Source organism: Penicillium canariense (genome assembly GCF_028826845.1).
Source record: "Penicillium canariense strain IBT 26290 chromosome Unknown utg000002l_segment0_segment0, whole genome shotgun sequence".
Lineage (NCBI taxonomy): Eukaryota > Fungi > Ascomycota > Eurotiomycetes > Eurotiales > Aspergillaceae > Penicillium > Penicillium canariense.
The window spans coordinates 1,920,920-1,943,895 of NW_026622729.1; the positions used below are offsets into that span (position 1 = coordinate 1,920,920).

The 22,976-nt window shown below is 51.4% G+C and overlaps 9 protein-coding genes across 9 annotated transcripts; 6 read left to right on the forward strand and 3 right to left on the reverse strand.

Annotated features, from left to right (window-relative positions):
- Window positions 1–323: 323 nt before the first annotated feature.
- Window positions 324–2,005, reverse strand: N7482_003906 (asparagine synthase family protein; the record flags this gene model as incomplete). Its single annotated transcript, XM_056686031.1, has 3 exons — window positions 324–1,394; window positions 1,455–1,957; window positions 1,999–2,005. 3 exons carry the CDS (start codon window positions 2,003–2,005, stop codon window positions 324–326), a joined length of 1,581 nt encoding a protein of 526 aa, XP_056544773.1.
- A 550-nt stretch (window positions 2,006–2,555) lies between these two features.
- On the forward strand, window positions 2,556–5,047 carry N7482_003907 (guanine nucleotide exchange factor VPS9; the record flags this gene model as incomplete). The annotated part of the gene is made up of 4 exons (XM_056686032.1): window positions 2,556–3,900; window positions 3,955–4,208; window positions 4,263–4,933; window positions 5,002–5,047. The coding sequence occupies 4 exons, from the start codon at window positions 2,556–2,558 to the stop codon at window positions 5,045–5,047; spliced, it is 2,316 nt and encodes a 771-aa protein (XP_056544774.1).
- A 579-nt stretch (window positions 5,048–5,626) lies between these two features.
- On the forward strand, window positions 5,627–5,884 carry N7482_003908 (uncharacterized protein; the record flags this gene model as incomplete). Its single annotated transcript, XM_056686033.1, has 1 exon — window positions 5,627–5,884. One exon carries the CDS (start codon window positions 5,627–5,629, stop codon window positions 5,882–5,884), a length of 258 nt encoding a protein of 85 aa, XP_056544775.1.
- Window positions 5,885–7,602: 1,718 nt separating this feature from the next.
- On the forward strand, window positions 7,603–8,318 carry N7482_003909 (GNAT family N-acetyltransferase; the record flags this gene model as incomplete). Its single annotated transcript, XM_056686034.1, has 2 exons — window positions 7,603–7,781; window positions 7,868–8,318. The coding sequence occupies 2 exons, from the start codon at window positions 7,603–7,605 to the stop codon at window positions 8,316–8,318; spliced, it is 630 nt and encodes a 209-aa protein (XP_056544776.1).
- A 1,250-nt stretch (window positions 8,319–9,568) lies between these two features.
- Window positions 9,569–12,426, forward strand: N7482_003910 (H(+)-transporting V0 sector ATPase subunit a; the record flags this gene model as incomplete). The annotated part of the gene is made up of 5 exons (XM_056686035.1): window positions 9,569–9,694; window positions 9,775–9,853; window positions 9,934–10,169; window positions 10,229–12,242; window positions 12,308–12,426. 5 exons carry the CDS (start codon window positions 9,569–9,571, stop codon window positions 12,424–12,426), a joined length of 2,574 nt encoding a protein of 857 aa, XP_056544777.1.
- A 598-nt stretch (window positions 12,427–13,024) lies between these two features.
- fbp1 (fructose 1,6-bisphosphate 1-phosphatase) lies at window positions 13,025–14,086 on the reverse strand (the record flags this gene model as incomplete). Its single annotated transcript, XM_056686036.1, has 1 exon — window positions 13,025–14,086. The coding sequence occupies one exon, from the start codon at window positions 14,084–14,086 to the stop codon at window positions 13,025–13,027; it is 1,062 nt and encodes a 353-aa protein (XP_056544778.1).
- A 1,558-nt stretch (window positions 14,087–15,644) lies between these two features.
- N7482_003912 (uncharacterized protein) lies at window positions 15,645–16,035 on the reverse strand (the record flags this gene model as incomplete). The annotated part of the gene is made up of 2 exons (XM_056686037.1): window positions 15,645–15,960; window positions 16,013–16,035. The coding sequence occupies 2 exons, from the start codon at window positions 16,033–16,035 to the stop codon at window positions 15,645–15,647; spliced, it is 339 nt and encodes a 112-aa protein (XP_056544779.1).
- A 772-nt stretch (window positions 16,036–16,807) lies between these two features.
- On the forward strand, window positions 16,808–17,935 carry N7482_003913 (uncharacterized protein; the record flags this gene model as incomplete). Its single annotated transcript, XM_056686038.1, has 1 exon — window positions 16,808–17,935. One exon carries the CDS (start codon window positions 16,808–16,810, stop codon window positions 17,933–17,935), a length of 1,128 nt encoding a protein of 375 aa, XP_056544780.1.
- Window positions 17,936–18,845: 910 nt separating this feature from the next.
- Window positions 18,846–20,439, forward strand: N7482_003914 (MFS transporter; the record flags this gene model as incomplete). Its single annotated transcript, XM_056686039.1, has 2 exons — window positions 18,846–19,106; window positions 19,168–20,439. 2 exons carry the CDS (start codon window positions 18,846–18,848, stop codon window positions 20,437–20,439), a joined length of 1,533 nt encoding a protein of 510 aa, XP_056544781.1.
- Window positions 20,440–22,976: the final 2,537 nt, after the last annotated feature.

Genomic DNA, 22,976 nt, shown 5'->3' on the forward strand with positions numbered 1-22,976 from the left:
CATACCCCCATCACATCTGCGAGCTACACGCCGTCGAGGACTGCGGTTGCTGAAGAAGTGTGGAGGGCATGAGAGAGCAGGGGAGCGACTTGCCTGGGTTGAACGGCGCGGGTGGAGGGCCCCCAGGGACAAAAGTAGTAGGGAGTAGAAGAGGGCCAGGGGTGGGGTGTGGTTTCGGAAGTATCTGAATCCATGTTGTGTCATCATCGCTGGATTGCGTGGCCCGAGAAGTGCGTATTCGGCGGAGAGAAGGGAGGTAGTAGTGCCGTGGGAAAGGGAGGAAAAATATCGATGTAGGTAATGGAAAGATAAAGGAGAGCAAATCAACTCAACGCATCAGTCCCCTTCGTCTTCCCCTTCTCCATCTTCGCCGTCCGCGCCCCGAACTGGATAGCCCTCTTCTTCTCGCGTGCGATAGACCCTAACCCCAGCCGAAGCGCAACAAGCCGAAGCGCCATCTTCTCCGCATCAACGCCCGCAAGAGTCTGCGCTTCAGCCTCGCTCTCCGGCACCGCAAGCCCGAACCCGCACTTCTCCCACACCGGCGCGCGCAACACCCACCCGACGAAATCCTCGTCCAGGTATGGGAACCGCGTCTCCCGACCCCAGTGCGACAGCACGCGGTCGTCGCGGCCGAGGTTGCGCTGCCCAAGCCGGCTCACATCTAGATGGATCTCGGAGACGAGGCCCGGGAACCCGGCACGGGCAAAGGCCACCCCGTGGCGGCCGTAGCCGGCGAAAAGCTCGTCTGCACCGAGGCCGGAGAGAAGGACGCGGGCCGTGGTGATATAGGAGGAGGCAGAGATGGTGCCTTGGCCGCGGGACGCGAAGTACAGTGCGCATGCGATAGAGAGGTCCATCTCCGTGTTGTGTGGTCTCATGAGGCGCTTAACGGAGTCACGATGTGCGAGCGTTTCGGTGTAGGGGACGTCGATGGCGACGAAGCGCCATGTCCGGCCTGGACACCTTCTTTGGAGCTCGGCGTGCGCGGAGCGGCCGGTGATGCGGTCAGGGCATGCTTCGTAGATAGAGGTAGGTTCGGGTAGGGAAGGAGGGGTCGAGGATGAGTTTCGTTGTTTGAGGTTTGCTACTGCTGCGGCTGCGACTCGGGGGTTTTCAAATGCGACGTTGAGGAGGTCGATGGGTTCATTGACGGGGAGGATGTCGTGGGAGAGGCGGGCGAGGAGACTGCAGTCCAGGCCGCCGGAGAAGAGAACTGCGATTTTGGCGCTTTGGCCTTGGATGTAGCCCGGTGGTTCAGGCACATTCTTGATTCTGAGGGCGAGAGATTGATGGAGTCTAGATTGGAGCTCCTGGACAAAGGGTGTCTCTAGTCCGAGCAGAGGAGGCTGTTCCTGCGGGACTGACATGTTCATTGGTGGAATTGGGTTCTTCTTTAAATATGGGTCAGCCAACAATATCTTGCATTTGTATTGGCATGATTGCAGACTCACAATATGGCCTGCTTTGGGTAGAGGGTCAGAACTCCAAGGCAAAATGGTTATCTTATATGCTTCTGTAGAGTCAACAGATGGACCTCGCTGTGCCTTGAGATCAATCATGTAAACGCCTTCACAGCCAACTTCCTGAAAGTGTGTGGAAGAGGAGCCATCACACAAACTGCAGATCTTCAGACTTCCATCTTCATCCACGCCTTGTAGGAGCGACCTCCGGCCCAGGCAATCTCTGGAATAGAACAGTCGTGCATGCACCGCGTCATAGAAGACAAATGCGAATGGGCCAGAGATGCTTGCAACAGCACCAGCCATTCGTCCAATGGCCTGGTGGGCATTGCTGTTCGCAGAGCTCAGGAATAAATCAAAGACATGCTCTGTATCATTGCCAGACACCAGCTCATTAGCAATCTTCCAGGCCTCCCCATTCCAGCAGAGCACAGACTGGGTCGCCGGATCTACAAGTGGCTGCCGGTAAACATGGTTACCACGCAGTGATAGCACTGTCGATATGAATGTGAGATGCTGGATTAGGGGCACAGACACTCCATCTTTTGCCTGGTCCTCCCTCTGGACCACGTGCGTCTGGCAGCTATCTGGGCCGCGATTCTGCAGCAGAGTACTTGTTTCTGAGGTTGGTGATATGGGCCTTGTTGACAAGGAAAAAAAATCCCACACATGATAGGGGGGACGAGAGCAATGGAGGCGTGTCTGGGGTTGCGATTCGATTTGGGTGTTTTCATGCCAATGATTATGGCCTGAGGCTCCAATATTAGTCATCTCCATTGGTTCCGCGGGGCAGCCCGCAGTTCCCAAGAGGTGCTAGTAGGTAGAAACAGTTGAGCTGCGTAAATACTAGGCTGGGAACTATGATCCTGCTAATATTTTAAGATTACTACATTTTATCATATCAATTTTTATTGAACTGAGTCTTCTATACCTCCCAGCTGCCGCTGTAAAATAATGGAAATAACCTCGTGCTTCGGCGGCCTCGGCTGAACCAATGATCCGCCTATCAACATGCGAGCCTCAAGACTCCCTACATCCCTCGTCGTGATTACCCTGAGCCTATTCTCCGTGGCCTGCATGCTGATATAGCTCATGTCGGCCACCGAATCCTCGCCCTTTGTGGCTCCCGGGAAAGGGGGTGACCAGCCCACGCTTGAGGAGCCCGAGAGCCCAAGGCCCCCAACCAACCTCTCCAAAACGCAGCAGGATCCCTCGGACGTGGGCTCCCAACAAACCGTGATGAGCACCGAAGCACAGGCGGGGTCGCAGCCATCCGCAGAATCGACCGATGTTCAGACCGACACAGCGGAAGCCTCTCAACATCTAGTAGCTGCCCCGTCTCAACCGGACCTGCTAGCGGGACAGGTCGAAGCGCTGTCCCTGTCAGTGAAAGTGCCTGAATCTGGACTGTCCTCCACAACCAATACCCTTCCTCCACCCCCGCCGCCCGAGAAAGACGATTCATACCTTAACTCGAACTCGACTATCCCTGCCACCGCCCTCCAGCAAGCTAGCGCGCCTAACTCCGGACCAGGCTCCGAGAAGGAACTGCCAGACGTTCCCGGCGATAGCGACCCAGAAACGAAGCAAGCTATTCGAGATAATGGAGGTTCTCGAGACGACAATGATTCCCAGCCGGAGATACAGAATATCATGGGCCAGTTTCAGGACCCTGCGCGAACCACTGGCCAACAGGAGATAATGTCACCTCGACTAGAGCTGGCTGAGCAGTTCCGCAGTGCGCAACACTACTTTCCGCCTCGCCGGTCGAGCCTCGATCCAGTACAACCCCCCATTTCTGGTCCATCAAGTGCCGCATCGCATGTTGGCCCAGCTGTGCCAGCTCGCAGACCCTCCGCCGTCCCCGAAGAGCCTACCCTGACCCGACAATCATCAGCCTCAACAGTCCCACCCCCACCTGAACCTGAACCCAATCAGCCGTTCGATTTCCACAGGTTTTTAGAGCAGCTGCGTCACCGAACTGCCGATCCAGTGGCGAAGTTCCTCCGCTCGTTCCTCACGGAGTTTGCAAAGAAGCAATGGATGGCCCACGAGCAAGTCAAGATCATTAGCGATTTCTTGGCTTTTATCACAAATAAAATGGCGATGTGTGAGGTGTGGCGTGACGTGTCAGACGCCGAGTTTGATAATGCGAAGGAAGGGATGGAGAAGCTGGTTATGAACCGCCTTTATTCCCAAACCTTTTCGCCTGCGATCCCGGCGCCCCCGACAATTCCGAGAAGTGTAAGCCGCAGCCGAAGGAGAGAGATCGAAAGGCTTCATGGGCCATGGCGACGTGGCCAGCATCAAGAGGATATTGAGCGTGATGATATTTTGGCGCAAAAGATTCGCATTTACAGCTGGGTCAGTGAGGAGCATTTAGATATTGCCCCTGTTAGTGGTGGCGGGCGACGGTTTTTGAGTTTGGCGCAGCAAGGTATATCTTTGCATCTTATTATATACCTACGCCAAATGCTAACTTAAAGTCCAGAGTTGTTGAAGATTAATGGCTACCGGGCTCCTCGAGATAAGGTCATCTGCATCTTGAATTGCTGCAAAGTGATCTTTGGTCTTCTGAGGAACAGCAGAAAAGCCGATACTTCCGCCGATGCATTCATCCCACTGCTGATCTACGTGGTACTGCATGCAAACCCGGATCACCTCGTTTCTAACATTCAATATATCCTGCGTTTCCGCAACCAAGAAAAGCTCGGGGGCGAAGCAGGCTACTACCTATCTTCATTAGTATGTTTCATTCTCAATCCAATATTCCTCCTCAGCCTGCTAACCCTCAGCCAGACCGGAGCCATCCAATTCATCGAGACCCTGGACCGCACTAGTCTCACGGTTAGCGACCAAGATTTCGAGCGCAATGTGGAGGCGGCCGTCTCCGCCATCGCTGAACAAAACCGCGAATCTGAATCTCTAGCTGAGAAGCCTCTGCATCGTCCCACTACCCCCGGTGGCCCGGCCCAATCACAGACCGGACCGAGTCGGAGGGATGCCTCCCAAACCAGCGACGACGACACCCCTGCACCCGTAGCCGGCCTCCTGCGCACAATCCAAAAACCTCTCTCCACCATCGGTCGCATTTTCTCTGACGACACCGACTTGAGCCCTGTTGTCCCGCAAGACCGTCCGCTCCAGCCCGCCGCAACACCACAACCAGGTATTGTGCCCCCCCGCCTCACGCCAGACGTCTACCAGCCTCCTCGCGCAAGTAGTGAGGGGCGCCGTTCCGGCGACGAGCGCCCGGTCCCACCACGAGAAAAGACCGGCGGAGCACAGAAGAAGCTGAGCCGCGTGCTCGATGCCCAGGACGCAGCTGCCCGCCAGGCTAGCGCTGAAGAAGCAGAGGCACAGCGTATCCAGCATGCTGAGCATAATAACGTCGTCGAAACACTTTCGAACATGTTCCCGAATCTGGACCGCGATCTTATCGATGACGTGGTCAAGCAGAAGGAGGGGAGGTTAGTTGTCCCTGTCAAGAGTTACCCTGTCTGTGTTTCCAGCACTATATACTAACATAATTCTACAGAGTCGGACTTGCCGTCGACGCATGCCTTGCTCTCAGTGCAGAGTAGGTAGTACATAGAATAATCCTAGACCCGGGGACCTATCATGAATGGCACGCTCTTTTCCTTTACTTTTCCTTCTTTTTGCTCCGCGTTTTTCACCTTTTAGAATTCATTGAACATATAGCTTTTAGCGGGAGGGGAGCGATTGACTGATTGATATGGCTCTTTAGACCGCCGTATCATATTAGGTACATTAGCTATTGCTGTAGCGACGTCATTAGTGGTTCAACAAGCCTTTCCAATATTCAATATTCCTAGGTCAAGACATGATGTCAAAAGACCATCCATTTTCCTTGATCTAAATATTACAATCCCTACTATTATTAGCAGATCAAAACATCCCCAAATAAACTTCTGTTGAGGCATGGCGACCCGCAATGTCGCCTGAGTTGGCCATGACGTCTGCCGCAAGCTCTCGCCACAGCCGTGGCGGCAACGCCGCAGCTCCAAGCACAGCGACTCCAGCCACCAACAACAACAATACTTAACCCGCTTCACGCCCTCGACGCAACGTCCTCGACTTCTCCCATGATTCGTTAACCTTCACAATACCCCACTGCCTCCCCCTCCACACCTACCACAACTATGCCTATCCCGACCGCCGATTTTCAGGACAAGGAATCCCAGTCCACCAACGCTGTCACCACAGGCTCTGCCGGCACAACCTCTCTCGATTCCTTCGCTGCCTTGGACGGCCGTGCCCCTCACCGTGAAGCCAGCTCCGGCGGCGCCTCGGCTTCACAAAATGCCGGGAGCGATCGGCAGCTGAGCAAAGAGGAGGCGGATCGTCTATATGAGGAGCGCATGGAGGAGGAGTATGCGAAGAGGGAAGGCGGCGCGTAAACTGGTCGGATTCCATGAATTCTGGGTGGAATCCTTGGGCTTTTCTTCTGCGGCGATCTTGCTCTCATCCGCTTCTCCTCTCTTACCGTTGATGTAAGACGCGACTGTCGACGTGTGGTCTTGTGTGATAATGGTTCGGGAACCAACTTTACACCTGATTTTACATCAAGTTTTCTCGTCTGAGGGTTGACTCCTCGCGTTTGATTCCTATGGGAAGATTCCCGCCGGACGGTTGACCCCGGGAATCTAGCTATATTGTCTAAGTGAAACTATAATCATGTACAAATAGGAGGCTCCACGGCGCAAAATGCTAAAATGCCACCACTTGAAGGCATAACGTTGAAAAATTAATGAAATCCCGAGCTGATCTATATTGAATTTCCGGCAACAAACAAAGAAGAAACCCACGAGGATGCAAGGCGCTAGGTAGAGCAATGCCCGCGTCCCGTATATGGATGATATTCCTGTATTTCATCTGAGCATGGCAAAGATGATTGAGCCTTTTCATAGCGAAGGCTCAAGAATAAGAACCCGTGGGTCTAGCTTTGAGTTGGCAAAATACTATCAAGCGGGTGATCATCACTAAAATAGCCATGAGAACGACCTCCAGGACGTCAGAGGGCCATTGATGATCTTGGAAGCATCCAGATTCTCCACTCTGGCATTCGATAAGTCGATGGATGTTTTCGATAGTGACGAAAAGGCCGCAGAGATAGAGCGAGATACGCATCGACGTTAGGCAGAGAGTCGGGTCGATTGTCTTCACAATTCTACGCTTGGAGACCCATACGTGCAAGATGATAGCGCAGAGGGCGAAAATACAGGGAAAGATCGCCTTGAGACCAAGGCTTCCAAGGATGATATTCTGTGCCTATGAGACCTCGAGTTCTGTGAGGAACAGATTCGACAGGTCTCATAATACGCAGACGGAATTTAAAGCTCATTATGGAGTAGTAGATCTCATGGATCGAGAGCGACAAAAGAAATTTGGACACTTGGGTCCCTAATGGGCATCAACCCGTCACTTGAGGACCATCTTTCAATCGCATTCAGATTGATCTATCTAGACAAGGCGGTACACACTCATTGCATATTTGATTCAAAGGGGAAGCATTCAATCCCCATGTTGAGATTGGACTCTCTAGATTTTTGCTGGATGGTCTTATTTGACCAAGTTTTGACCAACCGCCAGAAGCCCGAGCAGAGTTCCAGATCAAACCCTGTTATTGTAGGGTCTGTCATATTTGTCAGTATTACTTGTCAAGGGACGCTTGAGGTCGTGCGGAGTTGAGGGTATGTAATTCTCTCGGAGTCAGTCCTGGTCATTGGAGTTTACCAAAATGGATGCATTTGTCCACTGAGATGGATGATTCGGGTAGCTCTAGTGGGTATGGATGGTAAATATTCGATGAGGGAAATTATGGATTTATGTATGCTCATTACGAGATTATAGTTACGTGCAGGGGCTTTCCTATCTGGTTGGACAAAGCGGGGCATCTACCAAGGCGTGAGTCAACCGTCCGGCCACCCGATGCGACCCTATGCAAGGCTGACCAAGCCACGAGGCTGAGATGAACCCATCTCGCCAATAGCGTGACTCAACTGATATCTGGTGTACGTTCAAAGGATATGGGCTCTCGATAAGCCCTAGCGACCAACCGAGCATATATAGACCGATAGTCCCGGGGGAGATCGATTAGCAGGCCGAAATCACCACAATGACAGCAGATCTTCAGGCCACCAAAGCCTCGTTCTATCCCGAGCAAACCACTAGAGTGGTTATCCCTGCTACGGTGGAGCCTATACGGACCAAAAATCTTTACCTCCGCAGTCTGGAGCTGAAGGATGCTACGGAAATGTTTGAATTTCGACGACGGCAGGATGTGGCTGACTGGTTGTAAGATCCACTCTATCAGAGCATGGCAGGATACACAGAATACACTAGACAGAGAGGCCATCGCATGCTAATTTCATAAAACCCAGATGGCCCAAGATCCCCCATAAACACGTCCGAGAAACAGAGGCCATAGTTGCCGGCAAAGTTTTCCAAACCCCCGACGCATCAGGTGCTCTTGGACGGCAGTTCTACTTCGCTATCATCAGTGCGGTCGACCCAGCACAGAAGGTGATTGGCGTGATCGGCATTAATGCCCTTGTCCCGGCCCCATCCATTGGATATGGCATTCATCCGGAATTTTGGGGCAGAGGATACGTCAGCGAGGCGGTAGGCGGGGTGGTAGATGCATGGTGGAAGCTCGAGAGGAAAAAATTTGAGGATTTAAGAGAAACAGAGACGTTGTTCGCTGCCTGCAATAAGGCGAACATTGGAAGTATAAAGGTATTGCAGAGGAACGGGTTCAAGATCCTCAAGGAGACTCCCATGGAAGGGGATGTGGTGGCATTATTTGGGTTAGAAGAACCACAGGACTCTTAGACATCGAGATCCACTGCAATCACAATGCTGTACATCTCTCCGCAGTCGGGGCGATAAACCCCCTCCGACCCTGACTGAACTCTCTCATTGCTTCTACATCTACACCCCAACGTTGCACTTTCGGCGGTATCTACACCACTGAGGCAAGCCTCTTCAGAATTTCTCACAGAGCGCCCCCACGTCGAAAGCCTTAACATGAAGAGAACCGCCATCACTGCCGAAAACCTATTCTCCACCATCTTGGTGAAAAACTGCGTGCTCTTGCACATATCCCTATGTTCTATCTCCCGCGGAAGAACGCCTATATAACACGACAGAAAGAAATACCTCCTGTTCAACTGGGAACAACAGACACAGGAAGTGATAAAGGAATATTACAATCACGCCCAGGCCCATTCCCGGCATGCTATGGCTATGGGTTTATACGCAAGAATTTGATGTCGGTGATCTGGAGCGGGGCCAGCGTTCAAGCCCATGCTCGCTCGTGGGCAACGTTATCACTGGAGAGCGATCGAGACACAAGGGACAACGTATTGCTTTAATTATCTGCGAGGCGGGAAGGAACAAGCGACCCAGCAATAGGCAGAACATCTTGGCGTGCCACTCTTCCTTTCCTAAACGGAGAAACTAGTCATAATGTTCATAAAAAGTTGCTCACTATCTGCGATTTTTCAAGAGATGAGCGAGATCATGTCATGGGTTATAATAATAAGGTTGCTTCTTTCTGAGCTACCATGGCGGGCGTGCCGTTAACGGAAAGGTATGTATGCCCTCTGCCCTCTTCTTCCCGATCGTAGTGAAGCGTCATCCGCAGCCAGGTTCTTTACCTTGAGTACCAACCCTCTCTTCGTCAACATATATATCATCTTCAGGCATCAGTATGGCAGACAATATTCATACTAGTGCAGATACAGTAAATTCGAAGTGTCGATTCAATGATAGTGTTGGCCAGATAGCACAAAGGAGAACTTTATAGCCATAATCACAAGATGTCCTGATTATGCAACCAAATACCTTGATTGTTGTCCAAGCAAGACCCGTTCTCGATGCGTGGAGCCAACTCCACGTGATATCACGTGCAACACGGCCAGCTCGCCCTGACGGGAGGAGCTGCCGCTGGGGAACTCGGAACGTCCACGCCATCATCTGTGTCCCTCCTTTACCCCCCACAGGTCCTTTTTCCTCCCCTTTCTCTTTTACTGCAACATCCCTGGTGGAAAGGCCCGGCTCCACGCAGCCTCCTGACCACCATGGCTCCGCAGGACACCTTCTTCCGCTCGTCGGAGATGAGCCTGACCCAGCTCTACATTGCAAATGAAATCGGAAGAGAGGTCGTGAGTGCCCTGGGTGAGATTGGCCAGGTCCAGTTCAGAGATGTACGTTGCAAATAGGTGCTAGCACTGAAATCCCAAAATGTGGTAGTGATGAACCCCGGCTGATCCGTGTTTGCTTCTAGCTTAACCCCGAGACCAACGCTTTCCAACGGACGTTCACTAAGGAGATTCGCCGCCTCGATAATGTCGAAAGACAGCTCCGTATGTCCATAGAACTTCGCTTTCCACAGACCATGATAACATAAATGATGGAATGCTAATCTATATTTTCTCGATGTTAGGCTACTTCCACTCGCAGATGGAGAAGGCTTCCATCCCCATGAGATCATCTTCTGAATTCTCGGACACTCTGGCTGCTCCTCTGGCTTCGGAAATTGATGAGCTGGCCGAGCGCAGCGAGAGCCTCGAACAGCGGATTGCCTCTCTCAATGACAGTTATGAGACTTTGAAGAAGCGTGAGGTTGAGCTTAGCGAGTGGCGCTGGGTTCTTCGAGAGGCGGGCGGATTCTTCGATCGGGTCAGTATGGAACCTGATGAACAAATTTGGAAGAATAAAAACTGATTACAAAAACAAAGGCTCACACCCACACCGAAGACATCCGTCAATCCTTCGATAATGACGAGGCGCCCCTTCTTCGCGACGTCGAGCAGCATGCCCCCGCCGGCACAACTGGGGACACTCAGGGCCAGCAAAGCTTCTCGGAGATGAACATTGGCTTTGTTGCCGGTGTCATTCCCCGGGACCGCATCGGAGCCTTTGAACGCATCCTCTGGCGAACGCTGCGCGGCAATCTCTACATGAATCAATCGGAGATCCCCGAGGTTATCATCGACCCTACCAACAACGAGGAAATCCACAAGAACGTGTTTGTGATTTTCGCGCACGGCAAGAACATTCTCGCCAAGATTCGCAAGATCTCGGAGTCGCTGGGTGCTTCCTTGTACGGAGTGGACGAGAACAGCGAGCTGAGACGGGATCAGATCCACGAGGTCAACACACGATTGGGTGATGTGGGCAATGTGCTGCGCAATACCAAGAATACTCTGGATGCGGAACTCTCGCAGATCGCCCGTTCTCTCGCGGCCTGGATGATCATTGTCAAGAAAGAGAAGGCTGTTTACGATACGCTGAACAGGTTCTCTTATGACCAGGCACGCAAGACGTTGATCGCGGAGGCGTGGTGCCCCACGAATTCCCTCTCTCTCATCAAATCGACCTTGCAGGATGTCAACGATCGAGCCGGTCTCTCTGTGCCTACTATCGTCAACCAGATCCGGACCAATAAAACCCCACCCACCTACGTTCGGACTAACAAGTTCACGGAAGCGTTCCAGACTATCATCAATTCCTATGGTATTCCGAAGTATATGGAGGTCAACCCTGGCTTGTACACAATCGTCACCTTCCCCTTCTTGTTCGCTGTCATGTTCGGCGATGTTGGTCACGGTTCCATTATGGCTATGGCGGCATCTGCAATGATCTTCTGGGAAAAGAAGCTGCATCGCACTAAGCTTGACGAGCTGACATACATGGCTTTCTATGGCCGTTACATCATGCTTCTGATGGGTCTCTTCTCCATCTACACTGGTATCATCTACAACGATATTTTCTCCAAAGCTTTCACCATCTTCCCCAGTCAATGGCAGTGGCCCGAAGACATCAAGGCTGGCCAGTCTGTCGAGGCCACACTGAAAGACGGCTATCGTTTCCCCATTGGATTGGATTGGAATTGGCACGAGGCGGAGAACTCCTTGCTCTTCTCCAACAGTATGAAGATGAAGATGAGTATCCTGCTCGGCTGGTCCCACATGACTTACGCACTGGTCCACCAGCTCGTTAACGCACGGCACTTCAAGTCCAAGGTCGACATCTTTGGCAACTTCATCCCCGGAATGCTGTTCTTCCAGTCTATCTTCGGCTATCTGGCCCTCACTATTTTGTATAAGTGGATCGTGAACTGGCCGGCCCGCGGTGAGGACCCTCCAAGTCTGCTGAACATGCTTATTTTCATGTTCTTGAGCCCGGGCAACATCCAGGAGAAACTATACTCCCACCAGGGCACTGTTCAGGTCCTGCTGCTCCTCATCGCGGTCACCCAGGTCCCCATCATGCTCTTCCTCAAGCCCTTCTGGCTGCGTTATGAGCACAACCGTGCCCGCGCCCTGGGTTACCGGGGCCTAGGCGAGCAGTCCCGTGTCAGTGCTTTGGAGGATGACGGGGACCTGAACGGCGGGTTGGGTGCTCGCGACAGCATGGCCAGTGATGGCGAGGGCGTCGCCATGCTTGCTCAGGACATCAACGAGGGTGAGGAGCACGAGGAGTTCGACTTCAGCGATGTCATGATCCATCAAATCATCCACACCATCGAGTTCTGCTTGAACTGTATCTCGCACACCGCTTCCTACCTCCGTCTTTGGGCGCTGTCTCTGGCTCACCAGCAGCTTTCCATCGTCCTTTGGGATATGACAATCGGTACCGCCTTCGGACAGGAGAACCACATCGTCCGTGTGATTATGATTGTGATCTGTACCTATATGTTCCTGGTTTTGAGCGTTGCGGTGCTCGTGACTATGGAAGGAGTATCAGCCAGTAAGTAGTCCCCTTTTTCACAACCCCCTTCCAATCGCTTGGGATGCATGCTAATGAGGATAAAGTGCTTCACTCGCTTCGTCTACACTGGGTGGAGGCGATGAGCAAGCATTTCATGGGCGAGGGTATTCCCTTCTTGCCGTTCAGCTTCAAGACCCTCCTGGAGGAAGATCCTGTGGACTAGACTTGGAACGGTTGGTCTTGCATTTCTAGCTTTCATTCTCTTCGCCACATCTGCTCTACTAGCATCCCTACGGGATTTATCCTTCATTCAGGGTTTTTCTTCCTTTGTCTCATGTACTGTACGCCGGCCTAGAATACATATATTCTCAACCCTTTTAAATCCACGGTAGCACGTAGCTCGGTGGTACCTCTGATACGATCGGATATCAGGATGGGCGTTCAGAAGATGAAATTGGGGGGGGGGGGGTGATCTTCGACCTAATAGTAAGAAATGCCGCCATCCATTCTACGAGGGAAAGGAGGTATTTTAATAATTTTTTTTTAATTAACTTCACAACTATTTTCACTTCATACCGATTCTGGCATGGGAGAGCATCGGAAAACGCTGACGGGTCATCACTCGTGAAACCATAACACAAGGACTGCCAGCTCAGCACGGGGGTGAAAATGGAGAAGGGCGTGGAATCATGAAATAAAGCGGTTCAGAAGTATGAGGCTGAGCTGCATGAAGTGGCACCCACGTCGCCGGGGGGAGGGATATCAAATCAGGTCCACGTGTTGAGGAATCAAACGGGCACACGAAAAACAAGGAGGTGCGTTTAGTTGTGGTGCTTGTTGTACATGTCGATGACCTTCTGGACCTCGCCCTTGGAGCCGAGGAAGACACCGCTGCGGTCGTGGATGTGCTCGGGGCGAACCTCCATCAGGCGCTCCATGCGCGAGTTGACGGCGAGACCGCCGGCATTCTCAAATACCATGGCCATGGGCGCGCACTCGTACAGGATGCGCAGCTTACCCTTGGGGCTCTTCTTGTCAGCCGGGTAGGCGAAGATGCCGCCGTAGAGCAGGGTTCGGTAGGCGTCAGCGACCATGCTGCCGATGTAGCGGGCGCTGTAGGGCTTCTGGCCCTCGCCGGGGTACTTGAGGCTGTGGAAGTAGGCGTTGCACCAGTCGTCCCAGTACATGCTGTTGCCCTCGTTGACGGAGTAGATGGCGCGAGTCTCGGGAAGTCTCATGTTGGGGTGGGTCAAAATGAACTCGCCCAGCGAGTTCTCGAGGGTGAAGCCGTTGACGCCGCCGCCGCGCATAGTGATGACCAGCTGGGCGGAGGCGCCGTACATGGTGAAGCCGGAGGCCACGAGCGAGGTGCCCGGGTGCAGCAGATGCTCGGGGCCGACGGTCTTGCCGGCGCCGAGGACCTCGTCGGGCAGCTGGAAGATGCCGAAGATGGTGCCGACGGAGACACCGGCGTCCAGGTTGGAGGAGCCATCGATGGGGTCGCAGACCACAGCGTAGCGGGCGTCTGGGTGCTCGTCGAATCTGATCACGTCCTCCTCTTCTTCGGACACGACGATGCGGCACTTGCCGGAGCCGCGCATGGCGGAGATGAAGATGTCATTGCCGATCACGTCTAGCTTCTTCTGGTCGTCGCCCGTGGTGTTGGAGGAACCGGCCAGACCGGTCAGGTTGATCAGCGAGGCACGACGGATGTAGTAGGCGATTGACTTGAAGGAGAACTGGAGGGCGTGGCACAGGAGCGTGAAGTCACCCGAAGCATCAGGGTACTTGGTCTGCTCCTCGGTGAAGAATCGGGAGAGGGTGACAATGTCGGTGTTGATGTTCTCCTGACCGACAGGAGGTGCGTTTCCGTTTGCTGCCATTTTGAATCTGATTCTGTTCTGTCTTTGGGGGAGGAACGGGTGTAGGTGGGATGGTTTGAGAGGGCAAGAGGGGCAGTATTTAGGGTTTGGGATCGGGCTCGGGCGCGGAAGGATAGAGCAAAGAACAGCCTCGGCTTCAATTGGAGGGGGTCAAGCGTTAAATAAGGTGGGTGGGGGCCGAATGGCTCGAACGGTGGCAAGCTCGAGCAAGGCAAGTATGGAGAGGTGGACCGAGTAACGTCAGGGAGAGGGCAGGTAAACCGGGCAGAGGGGGAGATTTTGTACCCTGACGCAAGTCGCCTTCGGCCGCGGGGGGAAACGAGTGACTTCACCTCCGCGGGCCCGTTTTCGTCATTTCTTCCCCGCGTGACTGGGACCCGCTCCGGTTTTCTCCTTCACGCTGGGCTGGGCCGAGAATGCCCGTCCATCAACAAGCCGACGGAGCATGGCTGGCCGAATGTCTATGGAGCTCGCCGACCAGAGTGGACGTCTTGCATCGTTGCAATCGCCCTGGTCCCGATTATTTAGGTTCGCCTTCGATCGCAATTGAAGCTGGCCATGTGTTCGACGCTTTCCGGGACCTGTATACTGCTGGCCTAGATGCCCGACCCCTCCGATCCCTTCTTCTGCCGATACTTCGGCCCTTTCGGGACAACATGGGGCCCGGAAGAAACAAACCCCTCCACTGTGGCCTCGTGTGCGTCGCACTCGGGACTCCGGTCTATCGATTCCGCTTTGTCTCACGTATCTCGCGATCTCATGGGGACTACCACCACTTTTGAAGGAAGATTTCGGAAGCGAGACATTTCTCCAACCCCACCAATTGGCCAATTCTCGGTCCGGAATGGTTGGGGAACCTGAGCTTCAGCATGGCGCGTGGTCGAGAAGTCCCGTATCGCCAGAGCAGACCCAATCCCAGAGTAGAGATTTGATCTACGGTGGGCCCAGACCGCGGCACACAATAGGTCGAATTGTCATCCCAAGGGCCCCGGTTGATAGGCGAGCTGCGAGCGAAGGATATGCGACAGGTGCCGGGCCCCCTGTAGATCGGTGCGATACGATCAGAGGTGCCTTCCGTGGCATCGCGGACGCGGTATGAGCCATTGTCCATCGGTGCGATTTGGCTCTCTTCACGTGGACACGCAATTGGGCGAACCGGGTCGCGGGAGATGCTGGCGCTCCCTGATGCGAGGCAAACGACGAGAGAATGAATCTACCCCGACGTGAATGCAATGGCTGTCTAAAAACCCACTAGCTCGGGTGATCGACCTGCCTAGAATTAGATCCCACGGCGGACAGGGAACCCCCGGATAAGAGGCGTGGAATGAGCCCCTCCACGGGGTCACCACCAGCTCGGCAATCCTCTCCGTCATATCGAAGGAGGGACCCTTTGTATCTCCTACTCCTGCTGTACGCACGCCACGTAGATCTACACACTTCCAAAGAAGGCGATCGGCAGTTCATGGATGAGGTTCATGATGAAAGCAAACGCCCGTTTATGAAACACCGATACATCTAAATCAAAACCAGACCAAAAACTCATACCCAAACAGCGGATTTAGTGATGAATTTGGATCATCCTTTCAGTTGTCTCGATCAAGTCATCCATATTCTCCATTTCGCCTGCAATAATCTCGACGCATTTGCCGCTTTTACAGATTGTGACGTTGGGAACGTCCCCGAATCCGAAGCAGTCATAGAAAATATTAGCGTCCTCTTCATCCGTCAAGTCCTCAGTGCTGAATGTGTAGAACTTGATGTCTGGGTATTTCTCGCTTAATGCAGTGAGCCCCTCCGGGATATCCATAGACCAGGGTGTGAACCGGAACACCCTCAGACCCACAACGTGGAGGGCTGCGATGCAATCATCCACGCTATTCCAGAAATCAGTGATGTATTCAGAGCTCATTAGAGGTGATGATCTACCTGGAGAGAGTGATAATAGCCATAGTGGATGGGATATGGAAGGATTGGACGTGTGGGAATACGTATTGGTGGTTGAAGGGAAAATTCAAATCATTCTGGGAGGAAAAGTGGGGACCTTGCTGCGGGCTGGAGAAGAGAGAAGATACGATCATTAGCACGGATCGGTAAGGTTAATCAACCAATTTACACATTTATGGACTAAGCACCAGCCTAACTGACGTTACGGACCATAGACATCCTCAATGATACATGAACCAAGTCAGAATCAGGAGTTGTCGCTTAACTTTTATGACCAAATGTGACAAATATTTTCCAAATTGACTCAGCCTATATAGAATAAACATAGAATAATTAGAGGATCATGTAGTAAATACACATTAGGCACTAAATCAAGGCAGAGATACCAAAACATCCTCTTTAGGAATAAGGGTGTCTCAGCGCTTTACCCTGATAGACATGAATACCCTTAGCCAGCTACATCTATTTTTCCTTTACTAACTTCCTACTCTCCTCCACTCTACTTCCTATCACCCAACTTTATTTGAAACTTTTTTAGCCTACCTTACTTGAAATAGACTCCTCCTTTATCCGACTTAGGCTTAGTTCAATACCTTGCAACCTAAGTCTTTTCGCTTTACTTTTCACTTCCTCTTCGCTTTACTCTACTCTTCAAAGGGATCTTAACTCTTATCTCTTTACCTTCATAGTCAACTCTCATCTCTCTTACTTACAACTCCCTGTGTGAGTACTTCGCATATAATATTAATCTAACTTATTCTAACATTTTACAGCGCAATGACCTCTTCACAGTCTCCAACCTCGCCCTCCCTCTTAGCCCCAATCTTGCTCCCCTTGGGTCCAGTTCGCAAACTGCCAGCCTTAAAGGCAGAACTCGAGAAGGTAGCCATAGCTCGAGGAAACGTCTACATACAGAAAGTAGCGCTCCTTGTTTACTGGGAGAATGAGAACACAGGTGCTAAGGATAACACTCAAACGATGATTACCATATTGGAACAATTTGGTATTAAATGCACGGTCTATATCCTTACAGATGCCTCCCCTGGATGGTCTCTCTCTCAAAAGGTCCGCGATATGCTAATCCAGTGCCACGACGCGACCCTAAACACCATGTTCGTGTTCTACTACGCTGGAAATAGTACTATGCATGACGGAAAGCTATTCTTCTCCTCCGGCGGAAAACGCGTTAAATGGTGTTTTGTTTCCGATTCTCTCTTCGATGAGTATGAGGAGGTAGTACAGCGCGTCGATACCCTTGCGATTCTTGATTGCTGCTTTGCAGGTGAGGCGACAAGGCAGCGAATCTCAAAGACGACCCAGATTTTGGCTGCATGTGACTCCAATAACACAGCTCGAGCCAGAAAAACAATCTCATTCACTCAGCGAATGTACCATGCGGTCCAGACTCTCAAAGGCCAACCTTCTATAACAACCGCGGACTGGTACGAGGAGATCGAACGACTTAAGCCACGAAATGCCCCACGTTCTGTGCTTAGAACTCTTGGTGGTACTATGCCTATCAATCTCGTTTTCCAGGATACTGCCAGCTCCGCAACTTTCTCTTCCTCCCGGATCCCAGCTCGCGTTTCTCCACATCTTAGCGCAAAAGATCTCTTAGTGAGACTAACCCTTCATGGTGAGGGTCGCGAAGTTACTGAGGCCTTCAAAAGCCTAATTAAAGACTTGCCGACAAGCATGAAAGCGGAGATTATGGACGCCTACGAGACAGACCAGTCCGTCTTTTTTATCCTGGGGATGACTTGGAAGGCTTGGGCGCTATGGACAATGGTGGTGGATTTGGACCATATAGGGGTCACCCTCGGCCCTTCCTTGATTCACAAAGGTCCCGCCGAAGTTCAGCAGGTTGGAGAGAATCTTCCATTTTGCGGAAAGGGAAAAGGCTGATCGACGAATGATCTGGATTGCTCTCGGGTCTGCTTTGCGAGAGCAATCCAGACGAGTTTCTCCACGATTACTTATTACTTAGTTTCAGAATGAATTCCGTCAAGCCTCCTGGTACTTGACATATTGATCCTCAATCACTGTCTTGACCTTGTCCACAATTAGGTGCTTCTTTTCCCGGGCTACAGTCCTAGTCAAGACTAAAATAGTCTTTGTTTACCGTCCGATTCAGCGAAGCTGTGTCAATAGGTTATGGGCTATTTGCGGGACCAAATCGGTCACAGTTATTTTTTCTCTTGTCGTCGTAAGTATTCATTCATCGAAACATCGTCCGGGTGGCTTGTTTTTGACCATGATCTAGGCTGCCTTGACCCCTACCCCGTTTGCTCCATGCGATCCCGGTCCCGGAGGCTGATTTACATGCCGCTAACGGCCGACCCGCTAGGAAGTATCGCATCTCATATAGACTGCAGTATAGGTTAAGGAAAACAGGAAAAATATACCACCTGACAACACAACCAGCGTGCTGAAATGTAGATTTAATATGTTTGCAGAGGATGTGGTATATTCAGACGACGATACGAGAACACCACGATTATATCAGTCGCATGTCAAAAGTGATGCTCGGCGTATCTCTTAACACTTACAAAAGCGGCGTGGGCTAAATTGTAGGGGTTAATGATGCTGGCTGAGATTTTATTCCGTTGCCGGCATGCTAATTATACTAGCTAGATTGCTTGGGTCTGTGCATCAGAGCGAAAACGCATACCTCCTTCTCCTACTCTATCCTGGGACGGGATCCCGGTGCCGGCTTCCTAAAATGGCTTAAGGTTCCGCGCCTGCGAGAAGTCCACCAGCCCACATTCGCTCGAAAAGCGTTCTCTGATCACTGGTTTCTTTTTTGATTTGAACTATGAGTAAGGAGGACCCTGCAACTACTCAGAATGGCAGACTCGCTCACGAGCGCAGCGAGTTTGACCAGGGAACGGGTACCGATACCCGCGACTTTTCGGTCTTCACAGTAAGCCAGAAAAGAGCAATTGTCGCCACTGGCTCTTTGGCGGCTTTCTTTTCACCTTTGTCATCGAGCATTTACTTTCCCGCACTTGATACTATTGCACATGCCCTGGGTGTTTCGATATCGAAAGTGAATCTCACAGTCACAACATATTTAGTAGGTTACCCGGTGTCGTTTAGCCGAAAATCTCACTAATCCATGTAATCGGGATCTCTAGATTTTACAGGGCATTGCGCCAATGCTGATTGCAGGCTTCTCCGATACTGCAGGCAGGCGTCCAGCATACATGATCTGCTTTACGATCTACCTTGCTGCGAATCTCGGCCTTGGTCTTCAAAACAGCTATGCCGCCCTTCTGGTCTTGCGGTGTCTCCAAAGTGCTGGAAGCAGTGGAACAGTGGCACTCGCAAATGGGTTAGTAGGCGATATGATCACGTCTTCCGAGCGAGGGTCTTATATTGCATTCGCTTCTCTTGGCAGTATGCTAGGTCCTTCCCTATCGCCTGTGATTGGTGGATTGATCAGTCAGTTTCTAGACTGGCACTGGATCTTCTGGTTCCTACTTATCTTTTCGGGCATTTTCTTTCTGCTCATTATGCTTTTTCTCCCTGAGACCTGCCGAAAAGTTGTGGGAGATGGATCAATCCCGCCGCCATCGACACATACTTCAATCTCCGATATAATTCGTCATCGCAAGCGCGAGAAAAAGGGCGAGACTGTATCTCCGGAGGAAATCGCCGAGACCCGAAAAAATTTTGCTTTCTGCTTCCCCTCTCCAATTCCAACTCTGAAAGTCGCGACCGATTTAGAGACGGGGGCAATTCTCCTTACGACAGGGTTGATGTACGCCGGGTTTTATGCTGTCATGACCGGAGCTACTACAACCTTTCACGAGGTCTATCACTTCAACAACATTCAGACTGCACTCATGTACCTCCCACTGGGTGCAGGTGGAGTTGTTTCCGCCTTCGTAACCGGCCGAATCGTCGACTGGAACTATCGCCGGCACGCTAAGCGTGCCGGGATGCCGGTCGTAAAGAAGAGGCGACAAGACCTTAGCAACTTCAACATCGAAAAAGCCAGGCTTGAGATTGCTATACCCATGTATTACTTGAGCGCGGTAGTCATGGTCTCCCTTGGCTGGGTTATGGGCCGGAAAGTCAATTTGGCGGCCCCAATTATCCTCTTGTTCATCAGCGGATGGTCACTGAATGCCACATCCCAGGTCTTGAATGCGTTGATGGTTGATATCTGGCCAGGACAGTCAGCTGCGGCAACTGCGGCTAATAATTTGATGCGCTGCGAGCTAGGAGCGGCCGCATCCGCTGCCATTAATCCTATGCGACTTGCTATGGGCTGGGGCTGGGCATACACAACGTTGGCATTGATCTCGGTCGCCTCGTCGCCGATTCTGTGGCTTATGACAAGATATGGAATTAAATGGCGACAGAGAAGAATGCAGAAGCTGAAGTCGGGCCAATGGCATTGACCTGGGCTCCGGAAGAGACTCCTGTATGTATTATTTCTAGCAGAGTTATCAATACATAGGAATGCTTTTTCACGTCTCATTCCTCACGGCCTCGGTCAGTCTGGACCACTTCGTCTGTAATAGATGGCACATCATGCACCGGCTGTGGAGAAGAAGATGTTCTTCATGTTTTGACCGGTTCCCAAACTAGCATACACTATCTAGTCAAGACTTACCTTGTATAGAAAAACTATCGGGTTAGGCTATGTCAATTGTTGCGTCCTCCTTCCCTGAACGTGATGAGACCATACACGTACAGGGAGACAGATACCTTGGGCCAATTATATAAACTATTGCCCACTCAGACGCCCTTTGGCTTATGCAACCCCCCAGTATTTTTATGACAAAGGGGGTAATTTTATCAATTGATCAGAAATGGCTAGTTGTCAGAGCCACCCTCTCGGAGTAGCCACGTCGAAGTTACTTCTGCCATCTAAATGTTCATGAGCCCAGGACCGAGCGGTGAAATCTCCAATCTAGACCTCTTACTTCACCCCTATTCCTCAAGCTCAGGCTCTTGATGGGAGGGATTTCGAGCCGTAAGGTGACGGCTTGCTGCCCAAAAGGGTAATGACAGTCTGACATAATCAGTTTACTGCCCGGGTGGACCGCTCCGGAGGCACATTATCAGGCTAGACCTAGGGCGGCTAGGCTCGGGGGAACGTAGTTCCGTCGCTACTGAGCTTGAAAAAGATCGATTTTATTTTTGCTCTTTCTCTTTCTTCCCTAAGTGCAGCCCATCTCCTTCATGGCAATAAATGGGTTTGCCCAGGATGATTCAGCTTGCCATCTCTCAGATGGAATGGCAATGGCAGTTTACTGCTTCGTTGCTTTGGCTACTAACCTCCCTCGCCTAATAGAGCCAGGAAAATTTGGTAAGTGATTTACTCGGTTGATTTTCTGCACACACCACCTGCCCACCCCCCAACATGATGATACACATAACCAAATTCAAACTAGAGTCTTTGACCCACAAAGGGAATGAAACTTCTGTTATTGCACGTCAGGCTGATACCTTGTCGCTCGCTCGAATTGATCACACCAAGTCGTGAAGAGTGGACTGAGAGCTAATGTTGCCTCATTTAGAACTAACTTGAACACAATTGCAACGTGCAAGATGCCATCTGTAAATGGTAAGTCACTTTGTTTTTTTCATTTTCACCTTGACTGCCCTTTTTATGATGATCATTGTGTATTATATACGCTGGAAATTACCGTCCAAGGTCTTCGGATCACTGACGACAATTAATGGCTTGACTGATTCATACCACAACTCTGCCTCTTTGCTCTAGACTGTCTTTCTGGATCATAAGCTAACTGTTGGAAAGACTAGGTGTACTGCTTTGGGCCCTCCGAATGGTAAGCCGTTGCCCGTCCTTGATCTCACCAAGCCCCTTCCCGTCACGAAGATGATATGGCACTGGGCTCCGACGGTCGTAATAAATACGGCCGGTCTTGATGGATATGCCCTTTTTGCGGCAGGCCTAGAAAACCTCGCCCACTGAGACACATCTGATGATATTCGTCGACTCACCGATGCTTTCCGCAACGAGTCGCTAATCATCTCAAGCAGTAACGCGCTCCCACCGATTTCGTAGCAAACATAGTACCACCACAGGTATGCTGTCTGCTGTTTCTTCCTCTGCTTGCCCTATCTTTCGTGATGATTCCCTAGATGACGAGTCTTATTCGAGTTATCGATGCAGACAACATTCTTTTATATACCATTCATGCCTTTCTGACACTGTTTCTTGTGGAATACGTGCATCGTCAATATTTGACAACAGTCGCTAACATTCATGCGAGCAGTGATCTTGGTGGGCCACAATGTCCTTGGCTTCGGCCCTTGTTTGACCGTAGGTGTATGTCACACCACACCTTGTTCCCCTCCTGTGCACTCTTTCGTGATGAAACGACACAAACAAAGACAAGCATATGTCCAAGCTGGCTTCTCGCTGGCGAAGACGACACAAGTCATGACTGATCAGTCGCTTGAACCTCGTCTATTCCTGCCATGTCCAGTCAGTCCTCGATGCTGATGGATCTTGAAGAACAGGAACCCTTGCCAGTACAGCTCCACCAACCCTGGAGATGCTGCTGGCAGCCCACTTTTGCATCCGGTGAGTCTCGATGAGTTTATTTTTTCTTGTTGAGTTTGCCCCCTGCGATCTTTTTTATCATGATGATTTTTACAATTTTTATCACGACGGTCAACATAAGGAATTTAAATTGATGACCACCGCCTGTGACAGGGCCTTGAATCTGATCCCCTTCGTTTAAAGAATGTTTTCGTTGGTCGCTTTGCATTGTTAGGATCACACTAACATCGACCAGCCACTGGACCTCGCAACAGAGTCTTCCATAAGCGGCTGTCGCTCCAGACCTCGGTGCCTCGGCCGAGCCGTGTCGCGTCGCAAAAGCTTTCCAGTCTTCAATTTAGTCTGCAGTAGCTAGGAGTCAAATCATTGAAATACAACGAGCTATTATCGAGAACTCCC